Source organism: Notamacropus eugenii, chromosome 6, assembly GCF_028372415.1.
Source record: "Notamacropus eugenii isolate mMacEug1 chromosome 6, mMacEug1.pri_v2, whole genome shotgun sequence".
Classification (NCBI taxonomy): Eukaryota; Metazoa; Chordata; class Mammalia; order Diprotodontia; family Macropodidae; genus Notamacropus; species Notamacropus eugenii.
The window spans coordinates 307,470,566-307,490,949 of NC_092877.1; the positions used below are offsets into that span (position 1 = coordinate 307,470,566).

The 20,384-nt window shown below is 37.7% G+C and overlaps 1 protein-coding gene across 3 annotated transcripts in view; it reads right to left on the reverse strand.

The window, feature by feature from the left end:
- Window positions 1–17,207: 17,207 nt before the first annotated feature.
- MYL1 (myosin light chain 1) overlaps window positions 17,208–20,384 on the reverse strand; it is a 30,901-nt gene continuing 27,724 nt past the window's right edge. For all 3 annotated transcript variants that reach the window (XM_072617466.1, XM_072617468.1, XM_072617467.1), the window contains exons 6-7: window positions 19,798–19,840; window positions 17,208–17,537 (exon numbers count right to left, since the gene is read on the reverse strand). In XM_072617466.1, coding sequence (XP_072473567.1) covers window positions 19,812–19,840 — 29 coding nt within the window. In that variant the 3' untranslated portion in view covers window positions 17,208–17,537; window positions 19,798–19,811. The remainder of the gene's footprint in view (window positions 17,538–19,797; window positions 19,841–20,384) is intronic.

Sequence of the window (20,384 nt, forward strand, 5' to 3'; positions counted from 1 at the left end):
AAATTGAGAGCTACTTTGAATGTCTTTAAAACCAGGACTTGGAGGAGAAAGATTTAGATTTATCCTTTAAAATTCAAGAACTGACAGGTATGGAATTTAATAACACAATAGGGAACTTGGTTGGGACCAACTTTTCCACCCATTATTAGGTAAATCTTCTATTTTTAGGTTCACATCTTTATAAAGACAATTCAACAATATTCCTGATTTGTTCATAGAGTTTAACAAATTAGAGTGCTACCTTTAAATCTGTAAATAATACTGGAAAGGTTTATGATTTCAGGGGTGAGGATCTTTCCTCTATCTATTCAGACTGAAATATTTTCATGCATTTAATGAAGGGTCTTCATGACTTTATAGGGTCCAAAATGTTACCCCTGGTGATCAGTTTTCTGATACTGACTCTGTAGAGTAAGTATAGAAATGTGAGTTAGTTACTTCAGTTGAGTACTGGCTAGAAATCACTGACACAGTAAAACATGGCTGCGATTCATTCATCTTAAAGCCTGAAATAGTCAGTTTTTATTTGAGTATTCTGCTTATTTAATTTTAGTTGTTGGAAACTTAAAGGTTTAAAATGTCCACAAGTTGCCCAGACCACTGTTAGTAGTTGAAGGTGAACTTGAAGGTCTATAGAAAATGGAACCAATAGGTTGAAAGACTGATTCATCATTTATGACAATTATGTTGATATACTAAGAAATTTTTAAAATACAGAAATATTGTACAAGGTATTCAGGGTGAACTAGCAACTCTGGTGTGGGGGCTTGCTGAACCCTTTTCAGGGCTGCTCATCCACTTTTATTGTCTGCTTGGCACTCAGCTCTTACCTGTGACTCCAAGAAGCTGTAGCATGAGCAATGGCCACATCCTGGTAAACTGTCTCAGCAGATGGGTAAACCAGGTTGAGAGTAACCAACTTGCTTCAGACACACCAGTGTGTCAGGGGGGTGTTTGTTTACTTCAAGTGTGTGAAGACTTCCCTTGAAGGAATGAGCAGATGAGAACAATTTGTTCCAACAGCCACAAAGGCAGCTTGGTCACACATTGAAGATGTCAAGGTCATCTACTGCATGTTGGGTCATTGCCAATGGTTTGGACTTTTGTCTTGCCATTGGACTTCGATGACTGTAAGAGATAGTGAAGATGATGACTTTGTGCAGCTCTGTCTCACTTAAATCTAAGTTATGTGCAAGTCAGGATGTCATTGATCCTCTTTGAAATGAAGGATGAATTCTCTGTTCTCCTTACCTCTACCTCTTAGAATTTCTAGCCTCCTTCAAGGCATCAGATCAAACGCCATCTTCTATATAAGCCTTTATTGATCTCTCTAATCCCAACTATTATCCCTTCCCCCCCCAAATTACTTTGTCCTTATTTTATATGGGTACTCATCCCCCTTAATTGGAGGTAAGCTACTTGACAGTAGAGATTGTGTCATTGTTACCTTTATATCCCTAGCTCCATCCTAGCATAATGCATAATTCACAGTAGGTGCTTAATAAGCTCTCATTGATTAATTGATTGACTGAAGGGTAAGAATTTTGTGAACAAGTTCAGAAAGATTATCAGCCTAGCACCTTCTCCATTAATTTACCAGCTCATCCTCTTCATAAGAGCCATTAGATAGAAAAACAAATGAGACCTATTATCTCTCTTGACATCAATTATTAATTTCCTATTGATGAGTATCAATAAAGATGATCACATTTTCGAAGAAGTACAAAGTAATTGAAAAGTTATAGCTCATTGCTCTCTTTGTCGTGCCTGTCCAGCTGAGGTGGCAAGCTCTTTTATCCAAGTTCCTTAGTTAGGAGGCCTAAAAAGGAGAATTTTTAGTGGTTCTTCCCTGGTTGCACAGTAAATCAATGACAGAGTTGAATTTTCTCTGCTGTGATTTGTTGCTCTATCCAATAGCCAGACCAAGCAACTGAAAAACACCATGACTAACAAAAACGCCAGCCTCAAATTAGAGTCTGAGTGTCAGTTCTGGAAGGGTGAAAAAGGTCTTAGAAATCATTTAGTTCAACTTCCTCATTTTACAGATGAGGAAACAGGCTTGGAAAGGTTAGTTCCTTGTTTGAAGCAGTACAATTAGTTACTGTCAGATCCTGTTTTCCTGACTGCTCATCCCAGTTTTCTTGTTCTTACTATACTGCCTCATGTATGTAATACAGACATTCTTTTAAAAATTAGCTCTGTTAAATAACTACTAAAATGATAAAGGTATACAAATAATTTTTTTGTCTAAAAAAAGTGGTCATCTTTTGGAATGTGTTAAGTAATACAAGTCTTAAAATGAGCTATGATGAAAGACTAGACATCTCTCTCTCTCCTCTGTCTCTGTCTCTGTCTCTCTCTCTCTGTCACACACACACATGCACACACACACACACACACACTATAAGAGGTCTTTCCTAATTCCTGCAGATGTTAGTGCTGTCCCAATTACTTTGCATTTATTTTGTTATATTTAGTTGCAGATAAAAATCTCACTAATGTAAGCCTCACACCTCACCAAGCCTCAATGTGGTATTATCGCTACTATCTGCCTTCTCCCAGCTGAAGCCACACATTCGTGAAGCTAGGAAGGCTAGTAAGTGCCCACTAGGTATCAAGCACTGAATCAAAGACTAAAAATGAAGACAGTGTTTGTTTTCCATAAACTTATATTCTACTTGGGAGGATACAGTGCATTCACAGACAAATAAATACCAGACAAAGATCTGAGAATTGTCTGAACAGAGACGATTATTAAATCATGGGACTTAGTGAGATACCAATAGGGTGTAGAGGGAAAAGAGAGGAGGGGACCCGTAACAGAATCATATCATGTATTAAGATGGGCATGATATGGCTAAAGATCTTGCAAAAAAGTCCAAAAAGGATTGACCAGCCAAGTATGAAGATAATCATTGCAGAACAGTAGCATGAAAACCCAGGAAGGAGAGAGAATCCAGAAAAAGGGAATGTCCAGCAGTGTTCAGTGTGGCAGAGAGGTCAAGAAGCATATTGGTCAATAAAAGGACACTCAAATGAGTAATAAAGAGACTGCTGATGAAAGTTGGAGAACACAATTTCAGTCACATATTGGTAATAGAAGTTCAATTTCAAGGGTCTGAGAAGTGAGTTAAGGGTGAGGAAGTGGAGGAAATGAATGTAGATATCTTGTTTAGAAGTTGGCTACTCTAAATTCATTTTATTTTATTTCAACTAGGACTTAAATGCTTCATGATAATTTTTTTGATTTTTTTCCCTAATTGGCTTTATTTCGATTTCTCTCCCTTCCATTGCTGTGCCAAATCTTTCTTTTTGAACCTACTTTATTTCTTCTCCCCTCTTTCAGCAGAGGAGGTGACCTCTTAGTTTACTGAGAAAATTAAGGTCATTTGTCTAGAGCTACCTTCTTCCATTCTACCTATGCATTTCCTTCCTCCCTGACTAGAGGAAAGAAAGGAGGGGGCATGAAAGGAAGAGACCAGAGAAGAAAGTCCTGCTCCATCCTGCCCCAGGGGATGAGGCGAAGCAGCCTGTAGGATTTCAACTCTATCCCTTTCTGGTTTGGGAAGAGACACACCACTAACCTCAACAATGATGTCTAGGAGCATCGAATTCTATATTTTCTATAATATTTTTGGATTTTATCTGTCAGTGATAGGCTCCCAAATCTAAATTATTAGATGACAGTCTTGATCAGAAGGATTTCCATCAAAATAAAACCTTCAGTGCTTTTCATTTATCTAATAATACCATGCAAAGACAGGATCAGTTGGCCTTGGATTCAGGCAGAAAGATCTAAGTTTATGTCTTACTTTTGATATGGACCACCTGTGTGACCCTTCACCTCCTCCCCCAGGCAGCTCTATAAAATTCCAAATTGCAGAAAGTCATTTTCAGGACCTCAGTTTCCTCAACTGTAAAAGTGAAGGGGTAAAACTTTGGTCCCTGTGACTTTTTTTTAAAGACAAAAATCATTTCTCCACTTTTAAATCATGATCATTTCCTCTTTCCTCTCCCCAAAGACTCAGGGAAATGACCATGGCATCCTCTAAAAGTGGAGAAGAGCTGGGATCTGATTTTTCTGCTCTTCCGTTCATGGACCACAGGGAGTCACTAGAGACCACCTCAACCTGCTTTCCTCTCCCTAGTTAAATACGCTGCCCTTGCAATCCTCTGAGTCTCCGTTAAGAGCCAAACTCTTCTTCTTTCTCTGAAATGATTCCCTTGTAGTGTCTGATTTTCATGGAGTAGAAAACATCTGTCTTTAGAGAGACCTGAGTAAATGAGAGACCACAGGGACACACATGAAAGCTTGATCAGTTAAAAAAAAAATTGGTTGCTCAAAAAAATTGTAGATGAAGACCAAATTTATTTCTGTTCTTTCACTTAGAAAAGATCTTTCAACTTAAATATAGAGAAAACCATCCAGATTTTTTTTTTAAAAAATGCATATTGTAGTTTTGAATATGAATTGAATAATCTGAAAGAAATGCAGAATGCTGAACAGCTGGTTGCTCATAAAATATAAGCATTACTCATGTCACACATACTCACCCACATATAGATATAAGAGTAAACATCAGGAGACCTGCATTCCAGTCCTATATCTGACACTATTTATTGACATAACCTTGAAGAAGTCACATAATTTTTGAGTTTTCTCCTCTATATAAAATGCAGATAATACCAAATGTACAATTATTTTCAACTTGTCCTAATTAAATTGGAAACCAAACACAAAGAAATTATGTCTTCTTCTATGTTTTGCAAAATAGTAAGCACACTATTGTTTACATAATTAGCAAGCTTAGTATGTAAAATATACAGCTATGTTTTGTTTATATGGACTCAAGATTTGCTGTTTTCAAGAAACTCTTTGACATTTATAATTATTTCTTGTTCTCCACATCCTTTGTTATAACATTGGGAGATATTCACATATAGCACTTAATGACCTGAGAAGTAGGAAAATTGAGAAGGAACATGATATAGTGAATTAAGGTCTGGCCTTATCATCGGGGAGGCTTGAGTTCAAGTCCTGTCTTTGAAATAGATTGTCATTGTAACTATAGGCAAGTGACTTACCCTCCCCATGGCCCAGGCAACTCTAAGACAATAAGCTGTAGAGGAGGTACTGACTTGTCTTGGTAGAGAGAATTTCTATACAGTAAATTCTCAACAACAATGAAATCAGAGGCCGGGACACTCCAAATAACATCTGAACAAGGTGAAGTCCAGATCAGCGTAAAATATGTAAGGGTGTTAGGTGAGTATAGCCCATTTACTGGTATGTAGGTGAATCTACCCTTGCATGGGCACTGGAGAAGGAAAGATGTGAATGAGTGAAAATCAAAGTCTATGTGCTCCCCAGAGATGAGGTCTGAAAAAGCTACTCTAGAATATGATCTCAGAATAAGCTATCAAGTGATGCTCCAAACATGGGCTACTAGCCACAGGCCTCTTTCACACAGACTGCCAATCTGGATTTCTGCCTATGTGCCAGGAAGCAACCTCAGCTTGACAATACCTGTTTGGATTCCTTTTCAATTGATCTAGGGTTACATTTAAAAATCATTAGATTATAATATTTGATAAATTTCTTAAAAGTTCCCATTTCCCACTGAGTCTAAAATAAAAATATATTAGAGAAATGAGCCAAGAATTTAAATAATTGTCAAGGTGATTCCTGTAAAGGTGAAATCTGAATCCAGGTTTCAAAGAAATGATCTGGAGATCTTTCAACCTTGGATTCAATTTTTAAAAAACAGTTCTTCTATGAATTGGTGGAAAAGCTTCAATAACTAAAATGCAAGAAGTGCTGGGTTAGAATTTAAGTAAACACTGTAGTCTTATGCTACTTTTTAAGAGTTGTACTATTTATTGTCATTATGTAGATATCCTACTGTGTTAGAGCTGGAAGGAACCTTAGTCTCATTCACTCATTTTACAGTTGAGGAAACTGAGGGGGAGAGAGGTAAATGATGTGCCCAAGGCCAAACATCTGGCAAAAGGGAGATTTGGGACCAGAAACCAGACCTTTTGATTCCCAGTTCAATTCTCCTTCAACTGCACTATATACTGTGAAACTTAAAAAAACACCATTGGGATTGCCCAGAGAATCCATGATATTCTAAACTTTCTCTTTCCTCCTCAAGCCCTCAATTATTTCAGAGCTATAACTATGAAATATGTCACCTGGGGCAAAAACAGTTGGAGTGGGGCACTCAATGACAACACAGAAGACAGTTGGATGGGGGGTGAGTATAATTAGACATTCCTAGGGGTGATTTCACTATGCTGTAGCACAATTTGATGGAAGACCAATGGGTGAGGCAAAGAATAACAGTCAATTGCCATGAGGAAGAAATGATGCTTGAGCTCCCTCAACTTTCCTCTTCTACTTCTACAAACTCCATTTCCTTCTAACCTCCCTTTTCTTCATTCTTAAAAGTAAGCTTCCTTCTTGTCAAAGCTAATTCCTCCATGTATATCTTCTATCCCATCCTCTCTTTTTTCTCTATGACTTCACTTCATCAATCATTCCTTCTCTTTAATGTAACTTAAACCTCTCCTCTACTATTTTCCCTTTGCCTATAATCACACTCAGACCTCCTATTTCTTTAAGAAATCAAAACAAAGATCTTCAATTTTTTAAAAAAGATAGATCTAAACAATTGGAGAAATATTAAATGCTCATGGATAGGTCCAGCTAATATGGTAAAAATTACAATACTGTTAAATTAATTTATATTGTGTCTTATCAATCAAACTATCAAAGGACTATTCTACAGAGCTAGAAAAAAAAATTCATCAGAAAGAACAAAAGTCAAGAATCTCAAGGGTAAAAATGAAAAAAAGGCCTACAAAAGGGGGGTTTAGAAATGCCAGATCTCAAACTACACTCAAAAGCAGTAATTATCAAACAATTTAGTTGTTGTTGTGTTTGTCCTTCGTTTTTGAAGAGGACCATGATATCAGAGAAATGATGATATGACTTGCACTTGACTTTGTTTTGATTGAGGGAGGGCTGTACAAGGTCACCAAGCTCACTTTCTCCTCCTCAGCCATCTAGAGTCAGTGACCAGATATTCATCAGGATAACTGGAGATGACCCAGGATGCAATGGGAGACCTTGGCCTTTTAGGCTAAGGCCTTTTCAGGTACTCACTTAAAGTGAGGTAATGACCAATGATCATTCAGTGAATAGAATACTTTAAAAAGTAGTCAGGGGCTGGCCCCTTTAAATAGAAAAGAAAAATAAATAAATATATCAAGCTGGGAAGGGCAGGAGCCTCAGGGTTGTTGTTTCCAACAGAAACATTCACTCTAAGCCAGGAGGGTCCAGAAACAGAATGGAGCTTTGAATGGAGCTTCACATCATATACCAAAGTAGGTTGGTTGACTGGTTGATTGTTGTCCCTCATTCTCAAAGAGGCAAGTTACAGCGTGTCTGACTGTGGCTGATCAGACCAATGTGAGCTGGGAATATTTTACTACAGGCCAGGCATGAATAGTCCATGTAAACATTTGGGGTGGATTCTCTAAATTTGCACATATCCCATTTCTTTTGAGCTACTTAAATTCTGCTTTGTACAGCACCTTCTCTGATGTGGGCATACCCTGCTGAGCAGTCCTGTGACGGTGTCTCCCAGGTCACACAATCTAAATTATCTAGAGGTCTATTTCAGTTACATATAAAGAAAATTTCCCCACACATATGGCTCTCCAAATGATGAAATAGGCTTCTATTGACAGTGAGTTCTCCATTACTGGAAGTTCTAAAGCTAAATGCTATAGAAAAAATTATGTATGGATGGGGTGTTGGACTTGAAAACTTCTAAGCTTCCTTATAATTCTGGTATTTTGTGACATTCTAGCTAACAGTCTTGAGTGAGATGAGGAGATTGTGAAGACTTTTCATAATAAAAATATGGGGAATATTGGATTTTCTAAATAAAATTTCTCTTCCATAAGGCCTCTCTCCCTGGATACCTGAGTTTCAGGTATCCAGGGCTTATGGACGGTCAGTTGGTTCCCTCCCCACCTCCCCCCCTCCCCCCCCCCCCCCCCCGACCCCTCCCTTACCAGCTACCAGCTTTCTTTGTGAAAGTGCTGTGGGCTGTAGCCGAAACCTGGAAGTTACTCAAATCTCTCCATTGTTTGTTGTACTGTTGCCACATCAACACTACCAGTTCCCACTTCTCCCCCTCCCCTCTTTTCTAAAGCCACATCAGCAGTTAAGTTAGATATTAGATGAGGTAATTGTGTTGGGATAGGTGAAGATTTCCCAGGGTTTACCTAATTCTTTGCACTTAGATTGTGAGCCTACCTCCCAGCCAAAGGAGAAGTGGGATAGTGGGGAGGTGGGATTTTCTGCGTTAGGGTATAAAAATTGTGCTTCAATTTCTGTAAGTTGCCTCCTTCCATCAGATTCCCCGACCTGGTGGAAGGACATCCCTTTCTCGAGAATTGTAATAAATCCTTTTCTTTCTGTTCTTATTGAGAAGCCTCTTCATTTATTTAAAATTTTGAGTAAGGGTCTTTTTATCCCACACAGTCTGTAATGGCCTACATAATTTTAATCCCAGTATCTGGTCCCATTTCCCATCCAGTAGGCTAAGCCTTGCCTCTCTCTCCCCCACACAATTTTGGCTTAATCTCCATGGTCAGTTTTGTTGCTTGGTTACAGGAGCCACTTCTTGCCTTGTTCCCTCTGGTCAAATCCACATTTTCAAGCATAGTTCAGGGAACTGAATCCTGGTATTGATTTCCCAACCTGGTACCTTAAGTCCTCTGATGTCCGAATTCTGCCATACTCCTTCTGTTCCTCCTTGGGACTGGAGTCTTGCCTTTGATCTCTGGTTTCTACAACTAGATCCCTTCTACCTAGTGCCAGACCTCTACTTACTTGCCTCTTGTTAGGTTTCCCTACCACTCTATACTCCCTACCTTCTAGGAATCTTCCTCTGCTTCCCTGCTGGCTCTCCCTGATGTTTTCTTCCTTTTGGAACTCATACTGATTATTATTGAGGCCTCTCCTCATTTGTTTTATAAACGTTTATATCACATGGAATCAGCTAGGTGGCTTAATGAATAGAGAGCTGGGCCTGGAGTCAGGAAGACCTAAATTTAAATCTGGCCTCAGACATTTACTAGCTATGTGATTGTAGGCAGTTTCTTAACCTCTATTTGCTTAATCCTTTGGAGAAGGAAATGGTAAACCATTCTAGTATCTTTGCCAAAAAAACCCCCATGGACAATATTGGTGTGCTATGGTTCACAGGGTCATGAATTGTAAGACACAACTGAACTACTGAACAACAACACCTATTATGTACAAGGCATGATGCTAGGTGCTAGAGACCAATGACCTGTCCTGACCCTTCCATCTATAGAGCTTCTTGTAGGGGTTTTGATGCACACTCGGATCATCTAGGTTGGAGGCACCCACATGGGACACACTAAGGACTTGCTTTTGGACCTGCTTCTTTGGGAAAAGATATTCTATGCTCCTATTTCCATTGACTGAGTAGCCAGAAGTGGCTGCATCTTTAAATCTATCAGAAGGAGGGAGAGTTCTGTTTGCTTTTCTGTAGCATGTAGAGTTGAAGAACTTGTTCACCTACGGCATGGACACCATTCACTGAGCTAAATGGGGGGTTGAGACCTTAAAGTGCTACATACATGCTGTCATAGTTGTTATTATTACTTATACACTGGCTTCACTGCACCTTTCTTCCTTCTATATATTGTTTTGGGTAGATAGGAAACATGCTCCATTCATGTATAATCATACTATAGCTCTTTATTTCACACTTTTCTAAGGTTCTTTCATAACATCCTTTGATTCCAAGAGATGGACTTGGAGTTTTGGCCTGTTTTGGTTGTCCTTTTCATTTCTAGGAACAAATATTGGAGTCCCCAGACCTGGGAGTTCAAGTCATGGCAACTTTGGATCCAGGGTTCTAGGTTTGATGTTGCTGCCAGTCCAGTAGGAAAGCCCTGAGAAGTTTGGGTTTTAGTAACAAGTCCATGGGGTCTTTGGATTTGGAATTTGATGGGACTAATGTTATACAGGAACTGGGTTAAGCTGTGAATCAGAAATTATACTTCCCTCCCTAGGAGTTGGGGCCAGGGAATGTTTATATGTTTGTTTTTGCTATACCTGTAAAGTAAATATTCCTTTGTAGAAGAATCTCACTACTGAGTGGTTAAATGGAACTAGGGGTTCTAGGGATCCTCTAAAATTGGGGGTACACAACCAGTGAGGGCTTGAGCCAATGATGGCTAGATGTACCCAAACCCCTTACGGGTACCAAAGAACCCTGGTGGAGGGTGTAAATGTAACATATCTGGTTATTTTGTAGTGCTCAGAACATACTTTTTAACTATAATACTCAAAGTACTGTACCATACATTCTATAGTACTCAGAGGTACCTTTTGCCCTACCTCCCTGAGTTATTGTGAAGATCAAATGATTGTAAGGACAATTTTGCAACGTCTGGCATATAGTAAACAAATAAATAATTATTGGTAGTATTAACATTACTGTCTAGTGTTTCCCTCTCCCTTCTTCTGCTCTATCAAACTTCCACTTATCCTACACTTTGTAACTGATTTTCCTTAATAGTTCTGGTAGCAACGTGGTAACAACAATTTCATATCACTCACTCCTCTTCTATTAATTTATTGTTTACTGTCTCAGGTCCTTAACTAAAACATTAAATAAGGTAATATTTAGCTGATATACCCAAAGGAACATGCAACAAATAATATTCATTTTTTCCATCTGTGTGTTTACCTGGTATATCACTATAATATTTTTCATTTTGTTGAGCAAATGTTCAAGTTAAACCAGCGAAAGGGGAAGCAATATTTAACTAGCTCTTCTTTGGCTGACTCTCAACAAAAAGCAATCTCTATACTGCTGAGCTTTCTTCATCTTTAAAGTCATATGAATTTCAAGGAAAATTAAGCTTGTGTTTCTGATTTATTTATATTTTCCTCATTGATGTCCAGTAAACCTTATGAGCCATTTTTATAAGTCCTTTCTCTTTGATCCAGGAAGTTGACTTTAATATGGCATAAATAAAACTTATACCTGGAAGTGTTTAGTTTCAAAGACAAAATCACAAAGTTTAAGTCTTTTCTAATTACTTAGAATAAGAGAACCAGAACTGGGACTGTTGAGCTAGAACTGAACTGCAGGGCCTTTCATCTTTTATTTAGATAGTAATCAGTAGGTTTTACTGGGAGGCAAAATGTCTCTAAGCAAGGTATAGAGCTCACATTCTTATGAGGATTTTGAAGTCTAAATGGAACTTTGGGAAGAAAGTGTAGTAATGGGTTGCCTAAGAGAGAGGAGCACTCACTAGAATTAAAAAGTTAGAGTGAAAAAGCTATAAGACTGATTTCAAAAGGTATATAAAATCCATATTATTCTTGTGGCATTTGCCATCACTAAAACTGGCTGGATTTGCAAGGTATGTCCCATAAGAGTTTATTTCCTCCTTAAACTATAAGTCTACATTTTGGTAACTGCTACTAGCGATACTTTCTCTGAAAGTGAAAGGTCCACAAATGAACTCAATTCTAGACACATTTCAGAGATAAAACTTGTATTTTCATATTTGAATTTTTTCTAATAAAATATAACTTTATTAAATAATAGTAAGAGTTAGACAACTGATCTGTATGAGAGAAAAAATAAAAAAAAACAGATGATAGCTAGCATTCCTTTGAGGTTTATGATAATCAGAGAAGTAACAGTTGGAGAAGAATTTAAAGAAATTGAACTACATAAGCACAGATAGGTGATGTTCTGGTAAGATAGTTTTGGTTGTTAATTCTATTTTCCTCCCAATCAATCAGCAAACATTTATTAAGCACCTATTATGTGTCAGGTACTATGCTATGTTTTGGGACTACACAGACAAAAATGAAATAGTCCCTGCTGTCAAGGAGCTTGCATCTATCATCTCAAGTTGGAACTTCATGCCATTGAACAACCAAACAGTGTCTCTACCTATATAGAAATCACCTGCCTGCTTATTTGGTCTCTATGGGAGCAAGCATCACCTAAAGTGCTGTATAAATGCTATTATTATTATTATTATCACTGTTATTTATACACCAGCTTCATTGTACCTTTCTTTCTTCTATATATTATAGAAATATACATATTTCTATCTATATAGATATAGATATCTCTCTATATAATATATATAGAAATGTATAGGAAATACTCTCCATCCACACACATCAATACTATAGCTCTTTATTTCACACTTTTCTAAGGATCTCTAATAATGTACTTTAAATATTATAGTTTACCTGTGTCTTAGGTTTGTGAGCTTCATGCAAGTCGTGACCATATCTCATTTAAACTTTGTGCCTTTTCTTTAAAAAAGCCCTCTTCTCTGTTACCTTTCCTTTTTTTAATGGGTGGACATTGACATGGAATTACTTTATCCCATAGTTTATAAATTAGGTTTCTGTTTCTCAAAAAGACTTTGCCCTGTTGGCAAACTCATTAATGTTAAAACATGAAATAGTAAATTGATTTTTAAGGAATTGCATATTTATCTCCTCATAATTCTGAGGAAATATTTTAATAGATAAATGTTAGGTAATGGTATCTGACTCTTCCTGACTCCATTTGGGGTTTTCCTGGCAAAGATACTGGAATAGTTTGTGATTTCCTTCTCTAGCTCATTTTACAGATGAGGAAACTGAGGCAAACAGGGTTAAATGACTTGCCCAGGGTCACACAGCTAGTAACTGTCCAAGGACAAATTTGAACGTGGGTCTTCTTGCCTCGAAGTCCAGTGTTGTTCTATCCACTGTGCCACCTAGCAGAGAAGCTTAAAGTTTAGGACTGCTGTTGACTACAATTCCAAATTAAGGTAGGGATTTAGAAGAAAGTATTTAATATGCATAGCAGTAGTCTCTTTGCAGCCCTGTTCCACCTATTTTTTTCCTGTTTCCCCATACCCATTTAGTTGCATAGGAGAATCATAAGATTTGGGGGCAAAAGGGAGAATAGCAATATCTTATTATATATTTATATCTGAGTGGCAAGGTGCTTCAGTTTTCTCATCTGTGAAATGAGCTAGAGAAGGAAATGACAAACCATTCTGGTATCTTTGCCAAGGAACCACCAAATGGGATCATGAAGAGTCAGACATAATATATCTATATCTCAGTATATATATAAAATACCTGTTCTTTTGGGGGTTATTGGAATGTAACTCTTTGAGAAAGGATTTGAATAGGAACTGAACTTGACAGTTAGGAATTGACAATTAGGAATAAAGGAACAATCTATTGTTTTCAAATAGGGACTGGAACCAAAGATATTGATCATACCAACTCAGAGGATAGTTGAAAGAATAGACTTAATCTTATCCTAGGTGGGGGACACTGGATTTGGGCTTTGTTCCACCATCCTTGACAGGGTATGGTGATTTAAAGCTAAGAACAAAGAGCTATCAGCCTGGGAGAGACTTTCTAATCACTTCACCTTATCTGATGGGAGCTGAGAGGGACTAAAGGTTCTGTTCAAAGATGAAACCCAGAAGGTGGTAGCTGAGAGAATCTCAGAAACTTGAGATCAGTAAAAACTATGCTGATTCACAGAGCCAGGGCAGCAGAAAGTTATATCATTTAGCAGATGACTTTGGGGGCAGGTAGATGGCATAGAGGATAGAGCCCTGGCTTGGAATTAGGAAGAGTCATCTTCATAAATTCAAATCTGGCCTCAGACCCTGGGCAAGTTATTTAACCCTGTATGCTTCAATTTCTCATCTATAAAATAAGTTGGAGAAGGATGAGGAAAACCACTGCAGCATCTTTCCCAAGAAAACCCCCAAATGGCATTTATGGCAAGTCAGACACGACTGAACAAGAAATAGTAACCCTGAAATATCAGAGGTGTGAGTTGACCTTCTACTAGTTTGCTGTGGTCACACATGTTGCCTATGTGTGTGTCCTTACTCTTCTCACAAATGGTATTGTTGATTTTTGGGGTGCTTGGGACCCCAAAATACCAACACCTCAGGTCCTGCCTGAATAAATTTGACCTTTTTCAGCCAAAGTAAAACAAAGTTTATTAAAAATTCACCTTATTGGGTTGACTGTTAAGAAACCTAAGCATTTGTGATGCTTGCAGGCCAGATAGAATCTGAGCTAGATTGAATCTGGGCACTTTCAAGGAGACAAGAAGGATCTTACAAAGAGAAAGACTGTGGGAGAGATCTGGGGGTGGTCTAGTAGTCTGAGGTGATGGGAGGAGGAGGAGTCCAAGGAGGATCTTAATGGGACTGGGGTGACTACAGGTCAGAATCAAGAGAGTGGGCTTCTGGTGTGATCAAGGGTGGGAAACAGCTGGAGGTAATTGGGAGATAATAGACAATGGAGGGCTAGGGTGGGAAGCAGGAGGGGCAATCCCCATGTCACAGATAATGTAGCGGCAGGCTAGGTTAAGAGTAACAGATTTGGGTATGAAAAACCAGAGTTAAGTGGAAGATTCAAGGAGAGTTCAAGGAAGTTCCAGAGTTTGTACCCCATCATTATGCACATTTAGTTTATAGGGTTGACGGACATTCTAGTACTCTTTAAAAAAAAAACCAAAACCTATATTTTTCCTTAAATGCCTTTACTTTCAACTATTCTTTTTTTTCTGGCTCACTAGTAAACATAAACACATTGGTAGGATTTCATGTGAATCCATGGAATACCTTAAACCTGGTATAGCCTTTCTGGGGAGCCACTGGTTAGAAGGAACGCCCCAGTTTTATAATTATAATAAAGATCTAGCATACCCTTCATTTAATAGATTCATTGTAAAATCAGTATTTCATACATAGTCATCAAATAATTTCTACTTTTACAAATGGTATTATTCTGGAAACATTAATAATGTTTGTGTATTTTTTGTGTACAGTTCCCCCCCCCCCCCCCCCGCCCCCGACCACTTTTACTTATCACTTTTCATTCATTAATGCCATTGACAAGTATTTAGTTATTATCTACTAAATGTCCTGCATGATAGTAGACTATAAACATAGAAGGCAAAGTGAGTTGTCAAAGGATCATGGGTTTGGAATTAGAAAGGACATTGGAGGTCATCTAACACTCATTTTAGTTAAAGATACAGAAGACCAGGAAGTTTTAAGTGATAGTCTTTCTTTTAAAGAAGTAGCAACTAAGCTATCTTGCTGCCTGAGAGTTCCTTCACAGAAACATAGAATTTCAGAGTTAGAGGGTACCTTGGTCCAACCCTCAAAGACATTTTTCAAAGATGCTAGAAAATGTTTGCCTGCTCACCAAGAGTTAAAAAATATTTTTAAAGAACTGGAAGCCTAGCACCTGTCATTTGCTCCAGCTGGTGTCGATGTTAAAAATTATCATCTCTGTCCCAGCCCTTCCTCTCGGATGCACCTGCTATTGCTTGAGTTATGGTTATTTCAGATCCAGTAATTTAATAAGGTTAGGTCACACAGTAATAGCACAAGCTGTTGCTCCACTGGGGGATTACTGCAGTTTTATAAGGTCTCAATGGAGGAGGGTCTATATCTAAAACTAGAGACCTTTAAATTTGCAACCTGAATAGACAGCAGAGCTTTCTGATTGACACTGTAGAATATGTTGTAGCATGGGAGACATTTTGTAAATATTTTAAACCTAATGGATAAGTCTTTTGCCACTGGTCTGTTTCTATTAAAAGTCCACACAGCTTTATGTGTGGGGGTAGGAGGAGGTAGGATTTCTATTTTTATCAGCCCTTTTTATTATCAGATACTTCTCAGAATGAATTTTTCTTCCTCTTTCTCCAATTCTACTTTAAATTTAGTTTATTTGAACTACCCTGATGACCTTGTTTTCACATTTCAATAATGTTCAGGCCACAACAGTATAGAGCACAATTGACATTTAAGGACCACAAAAACCTGGGGGCCATTGCCATCAAAGGCAGGAACACCGAGTTGGCGGATGATCCACATAGCAGGAAAAAAGCTGCTCCCAAAGAGACAATGCAGGAAAGTGATTTCTAGAGCTCTGTAATCTTAGTTATCATGGAGACATTTCCTTTTTGGGAAACCATTCATCACTTCAGCTATCCTAAGTATTCAAAGTATTGAATTTCAAAAGCTGATTGATGCTAAAGAAGGAAACAAAAACATATTATGAGAGGGAGTTAAAGATGAATGAAATAATAAGCTTTTTACCATAATCTCCTCTGTCAGTGGTGGTGGAGGGAAGATAGAGATAGAGAGAGACAGAGACAGAAAAAGTCAATTAGGGAGAAGACAAAGACAAAGAGGAAGAAGAAGGAGAATGAGGAGGAGGAGGAGGAGGAGAAGGGGAAGGGGAAGGAGAAGGAGTAGAAGAAATGAGAAACAAAAGTACAGAGATGATAGCTGAAGATATATGTTAAAATATATCTCTCAATGACAGTAACAGGGATAAAAGTCTCCTGAGGACTTTTAAGAGGTCCAGAACCTTACTGGCAAAGTGAAGACAAAAATATAAAAAAAAATAAGACAAATGGTAGCATTATTTAGACAAGATACAACAAATCTACTTTTGCCTTAATTGCTTAGATATTTTAAATGAAAATTCTTCTGTAAACAGGGATTTGGATGGGCTCAAGCCATTTAATCTAGTCCGTATCTGGCCAAGAATTGCCCCGTAAATGTCCAGTGTGGGCTTGAAGACTTCATGTAGAAGAGATTCCTCCACCTCCAAACAGAGCCTACTCATTTTTACATAATACCCTTGGGAAGCTTTTCCTTACATTGAATGGAAATTTCCACCTAATACCCCAAGTTCTGCCTTATGAAAACAAAGGAGAACAAGTGTAACCCCCTTTTCTATATGACACCTTCAAATACTGGAAAACTCACTATCATGACCTCCTTTAGCCTAGAAGGGAGAAGACATCTTCAGGTTATCAATGATCTTGAATTACCTCCATATTAAACTTCACTTGGTCACTAGATGCATGACGCAGAGCAACCTTTTCCTTGCCATCTCTTTTCCCCAGTTTTCTTTTTCCTTTTGGAGATTCAGATAAAAATGAATTGCCCTTCTAGAAAAGGTTTGATAGCAACCTTATTCTGTATATTTCAAGGAATAAAAAAATCAGTTTTGTTCTTTGCCTTCAGATCATGACAAGAAGACCAAAAACAATGTCACCACCAGAGACTGACCAAAGTGATTTATTGATTGTTAGATTCTTTCAAGGGCACACATTTACCCATGGTGGATAGCACAGAAGGAGAGATAACTTAGACTTGAGACCTGTAGAAACTTTGTCCAGGTTGCTTGCTTCTGCAAACATTTGACTTATGCAGCAGGATTCCAAGGAAACTCAAAAGGTACATAAAAAGTTGGGGAGACCTTCAGTGTAGTATAGTCCAAATTCCTTTGTTTTTTCCTGCCTTGTTGGTCAACTGATCTGGAGAGTTGAATGTGAATGTTGCTAAAGTTTATGGCTTAAGGTTCCAGTCAGTCTTCATAGAGATCACTTGTTCTGTTAAGGGGAAAAATAGAGTTAGATTTGTATTGCTTTTTTTTTAATGAAGAAAAAGAAACAAAAATTTGTGGGCATTCTTGAGAACAGGAGAGAAAGTAAAATCCACAAGGATTGTTAAATGTTTACTATGTGCTAGACACTGGGGATGTTAAGCACTGGGGGTATGGAGAAAGTCAAAAACAGACCCTGCCCTCAAGGAACTTCACTTTTCCCTTCCACATTCTGACTTTCCCCATTGCCATTTAGATATATCACAGGGCATAAGAAATTAAATGACAGTTTTGGGGGAGTTTTGCGGATGCTGCAGATGATACAGAAAAGGTTTAGAAACTCAGAAATGCATAAAATATGTATATAGTTTTATATAATATTAATTCAAATTTTACAATAAGGTACTATAAACACCCCTTAAAAGAAAAAATTCAGACTTCTCTGGCATTTGAAGGGAGGACCAATAAATTTTACATGGATTTTCCAGATCTCACCTCACCCCTGTGATGTGGAAGGGATAATTGTATTCTAATGAATAAAACACAGGTAATTATGTGACATAGGTAGGATAACAGGAGTGTAATCTTAGACAAGGTACCAGGGACGTTTTGGTTATGAAATTAGTGCTTCTCAGAAGTACTTAATCTTGGGCTGTGATACCATCTTGTACGTTACAGAAACGAGTAACTATTAGGGCACTGATAGATCTTCATAATGGTTTTGGTTTTTATCCAGGCCTAGGATTTAGTTATTTATTTAATATAATTGAATACTTCTAATGCTGAAATTCCTTCTACCACTACAGATCCCTAATTCATCTGCAACCTGTAACCTTACAATTGCTGGGGGGCTCTGAGAGAGATTGAGTGACTGTTCAACCATCACATAGCTAGTATGTATCAAGAGATGTAAGACTTGATTCCAAGTATTTCTGTATACAAGGCCTGCACTATCCACTAGACTATGTTGTCTCATTTTTTTTTTCTTTTGGATAATCAATTGAATTCTGACCATCTTATCTAGGGCATATAACTCAATATTAGGATATGACTATATAACTTTTAATGGAAGCTTCTTAATTATCATATGTTAATTCCCCTAAACCCAAAACCTTGTTCCTCCAATTCCCTTTTCTTGGAATGTTATGCCTACTTATCTTCCTGCTGAAATCCTATCTATCTTTCAGGGCTGAGCTCAAATGCCACCTTCTCCTCTGTTCCAAACATAGACAGTGTCTTTCCCTCTCTGCCTGTGAAAACTGCCCCTTTCTACCACTCACCTAATGCTCCCATTCTCTCCTGTGGCTTCAATATTTGCCTTTTTATTTTATCTCTCCTGCTCTAACATAGTCTGTGGACCTCAAGGATAGTAGTGCTTTGGGTGTCTTTGTATTATCAACCTAAATTCCTTGACTGGCCTAGAGAAGGTTCTTAATAAAATACTTGTTAAATTCAATATGAAACAAAATGGTACTGAGAAGTACTTAGCGTTTAAAAAGTTTCCAATCTTATTCTTTAAGTGCCATCCTTCATAAAGGGGGGAAAAGCACCACTGATCTGTCATCAGGAAGATAAGCTTTTACACATTTAGCCTGTATTATTTTGAATGTTAGTTATTTGTGTATGTGACACTTCTCTCTCTATCCCAACCTCCACGCCTTTGTAAGTACCTCAAGGGAAGGGACAGGGCATAATCTATCTATCTATCTATCTATCTATCTATCTATCTATCTATCTATCTATCTATCTATCTATCTATGTCAACCAGTGTTTTTCATACATTCGTCTCTAGATTGGAAGTACTTCTTATGTATATGATTAATGTTTCAGGGTTTGTTTGCTTTTTTAAGTAGTTGTCATATACTTAAGCTGGTACTCCTAATGACCAATTAGATATCTTATTTTTGTCAAGGAGGGGAAAGTCTTTAGTCAATGTGGGCACAGTTTGGGTTTATAATCAAATTATCTGACCTATTTTAGTATGAAATCCATGATTTTTGTGGCACCATACTCGAACTAAAGATATTAACCAACGACTAGCTTCACTTTGTATAGTGAAAGCTAAGGAATATAAAGGAAAGAACATATATATTTTCAGGCAGACACAAATGCAAACTCTAGTTCAAAATACAATTATATCAAATAGCTGGTATTCTTGGGTAGTGGTTCTTAATTGGAACCAACTTAATTATATCTGTAGGAGTCACCATCCTCAAAGAAAAGACAAAGTCAAATAAATCATGCAGATTAAAGGGATGCTATTTTACCTTGAGAGTTCCATTTATATGGACATGATGTGTTTGACAAAGGCTGTGGAATAATGCAAACATAGTGTTAGAGAATTACTAAAGTTTCATAAAAGGTTTATGCACAATCTGCTAAATCCCAATTATTTTTTACTATGAGACTAGAATGTTCAGCACATGGGTATCTGTTACCATTGGTGAGACCCAATCACCCAAGTTAGCCTTATTTTTATCTATTTGTCTGTTAAGACAGTTTCCTAACCTGGTATCCTTAGAATACAAGCCTTGGTGAATCTTACACATATACATGTATTTAAAATATATGTTGTGTTTCAATCCAGGCACATTTCACAAAATTATAGAGCTTCAAAAATATGTATTTATAGGAAGGTTGTTAATACAGAAATGAACAGCTGGCATCTGATAATGGGATTTGGATTTCTGTTGTATGGCTTAGCATAAAGAAATGACAAGACACCTGGAGAATACCTAAGAAAGCCTGATAAGAATGTAATTGCCTTATGCCTTGCAAATCTAATCAAAAGGGTTTTAAATTGTAAAGACAAGGAGGCTGGGGGAAAGAGAAAACTACCTGTGTACATGCACCA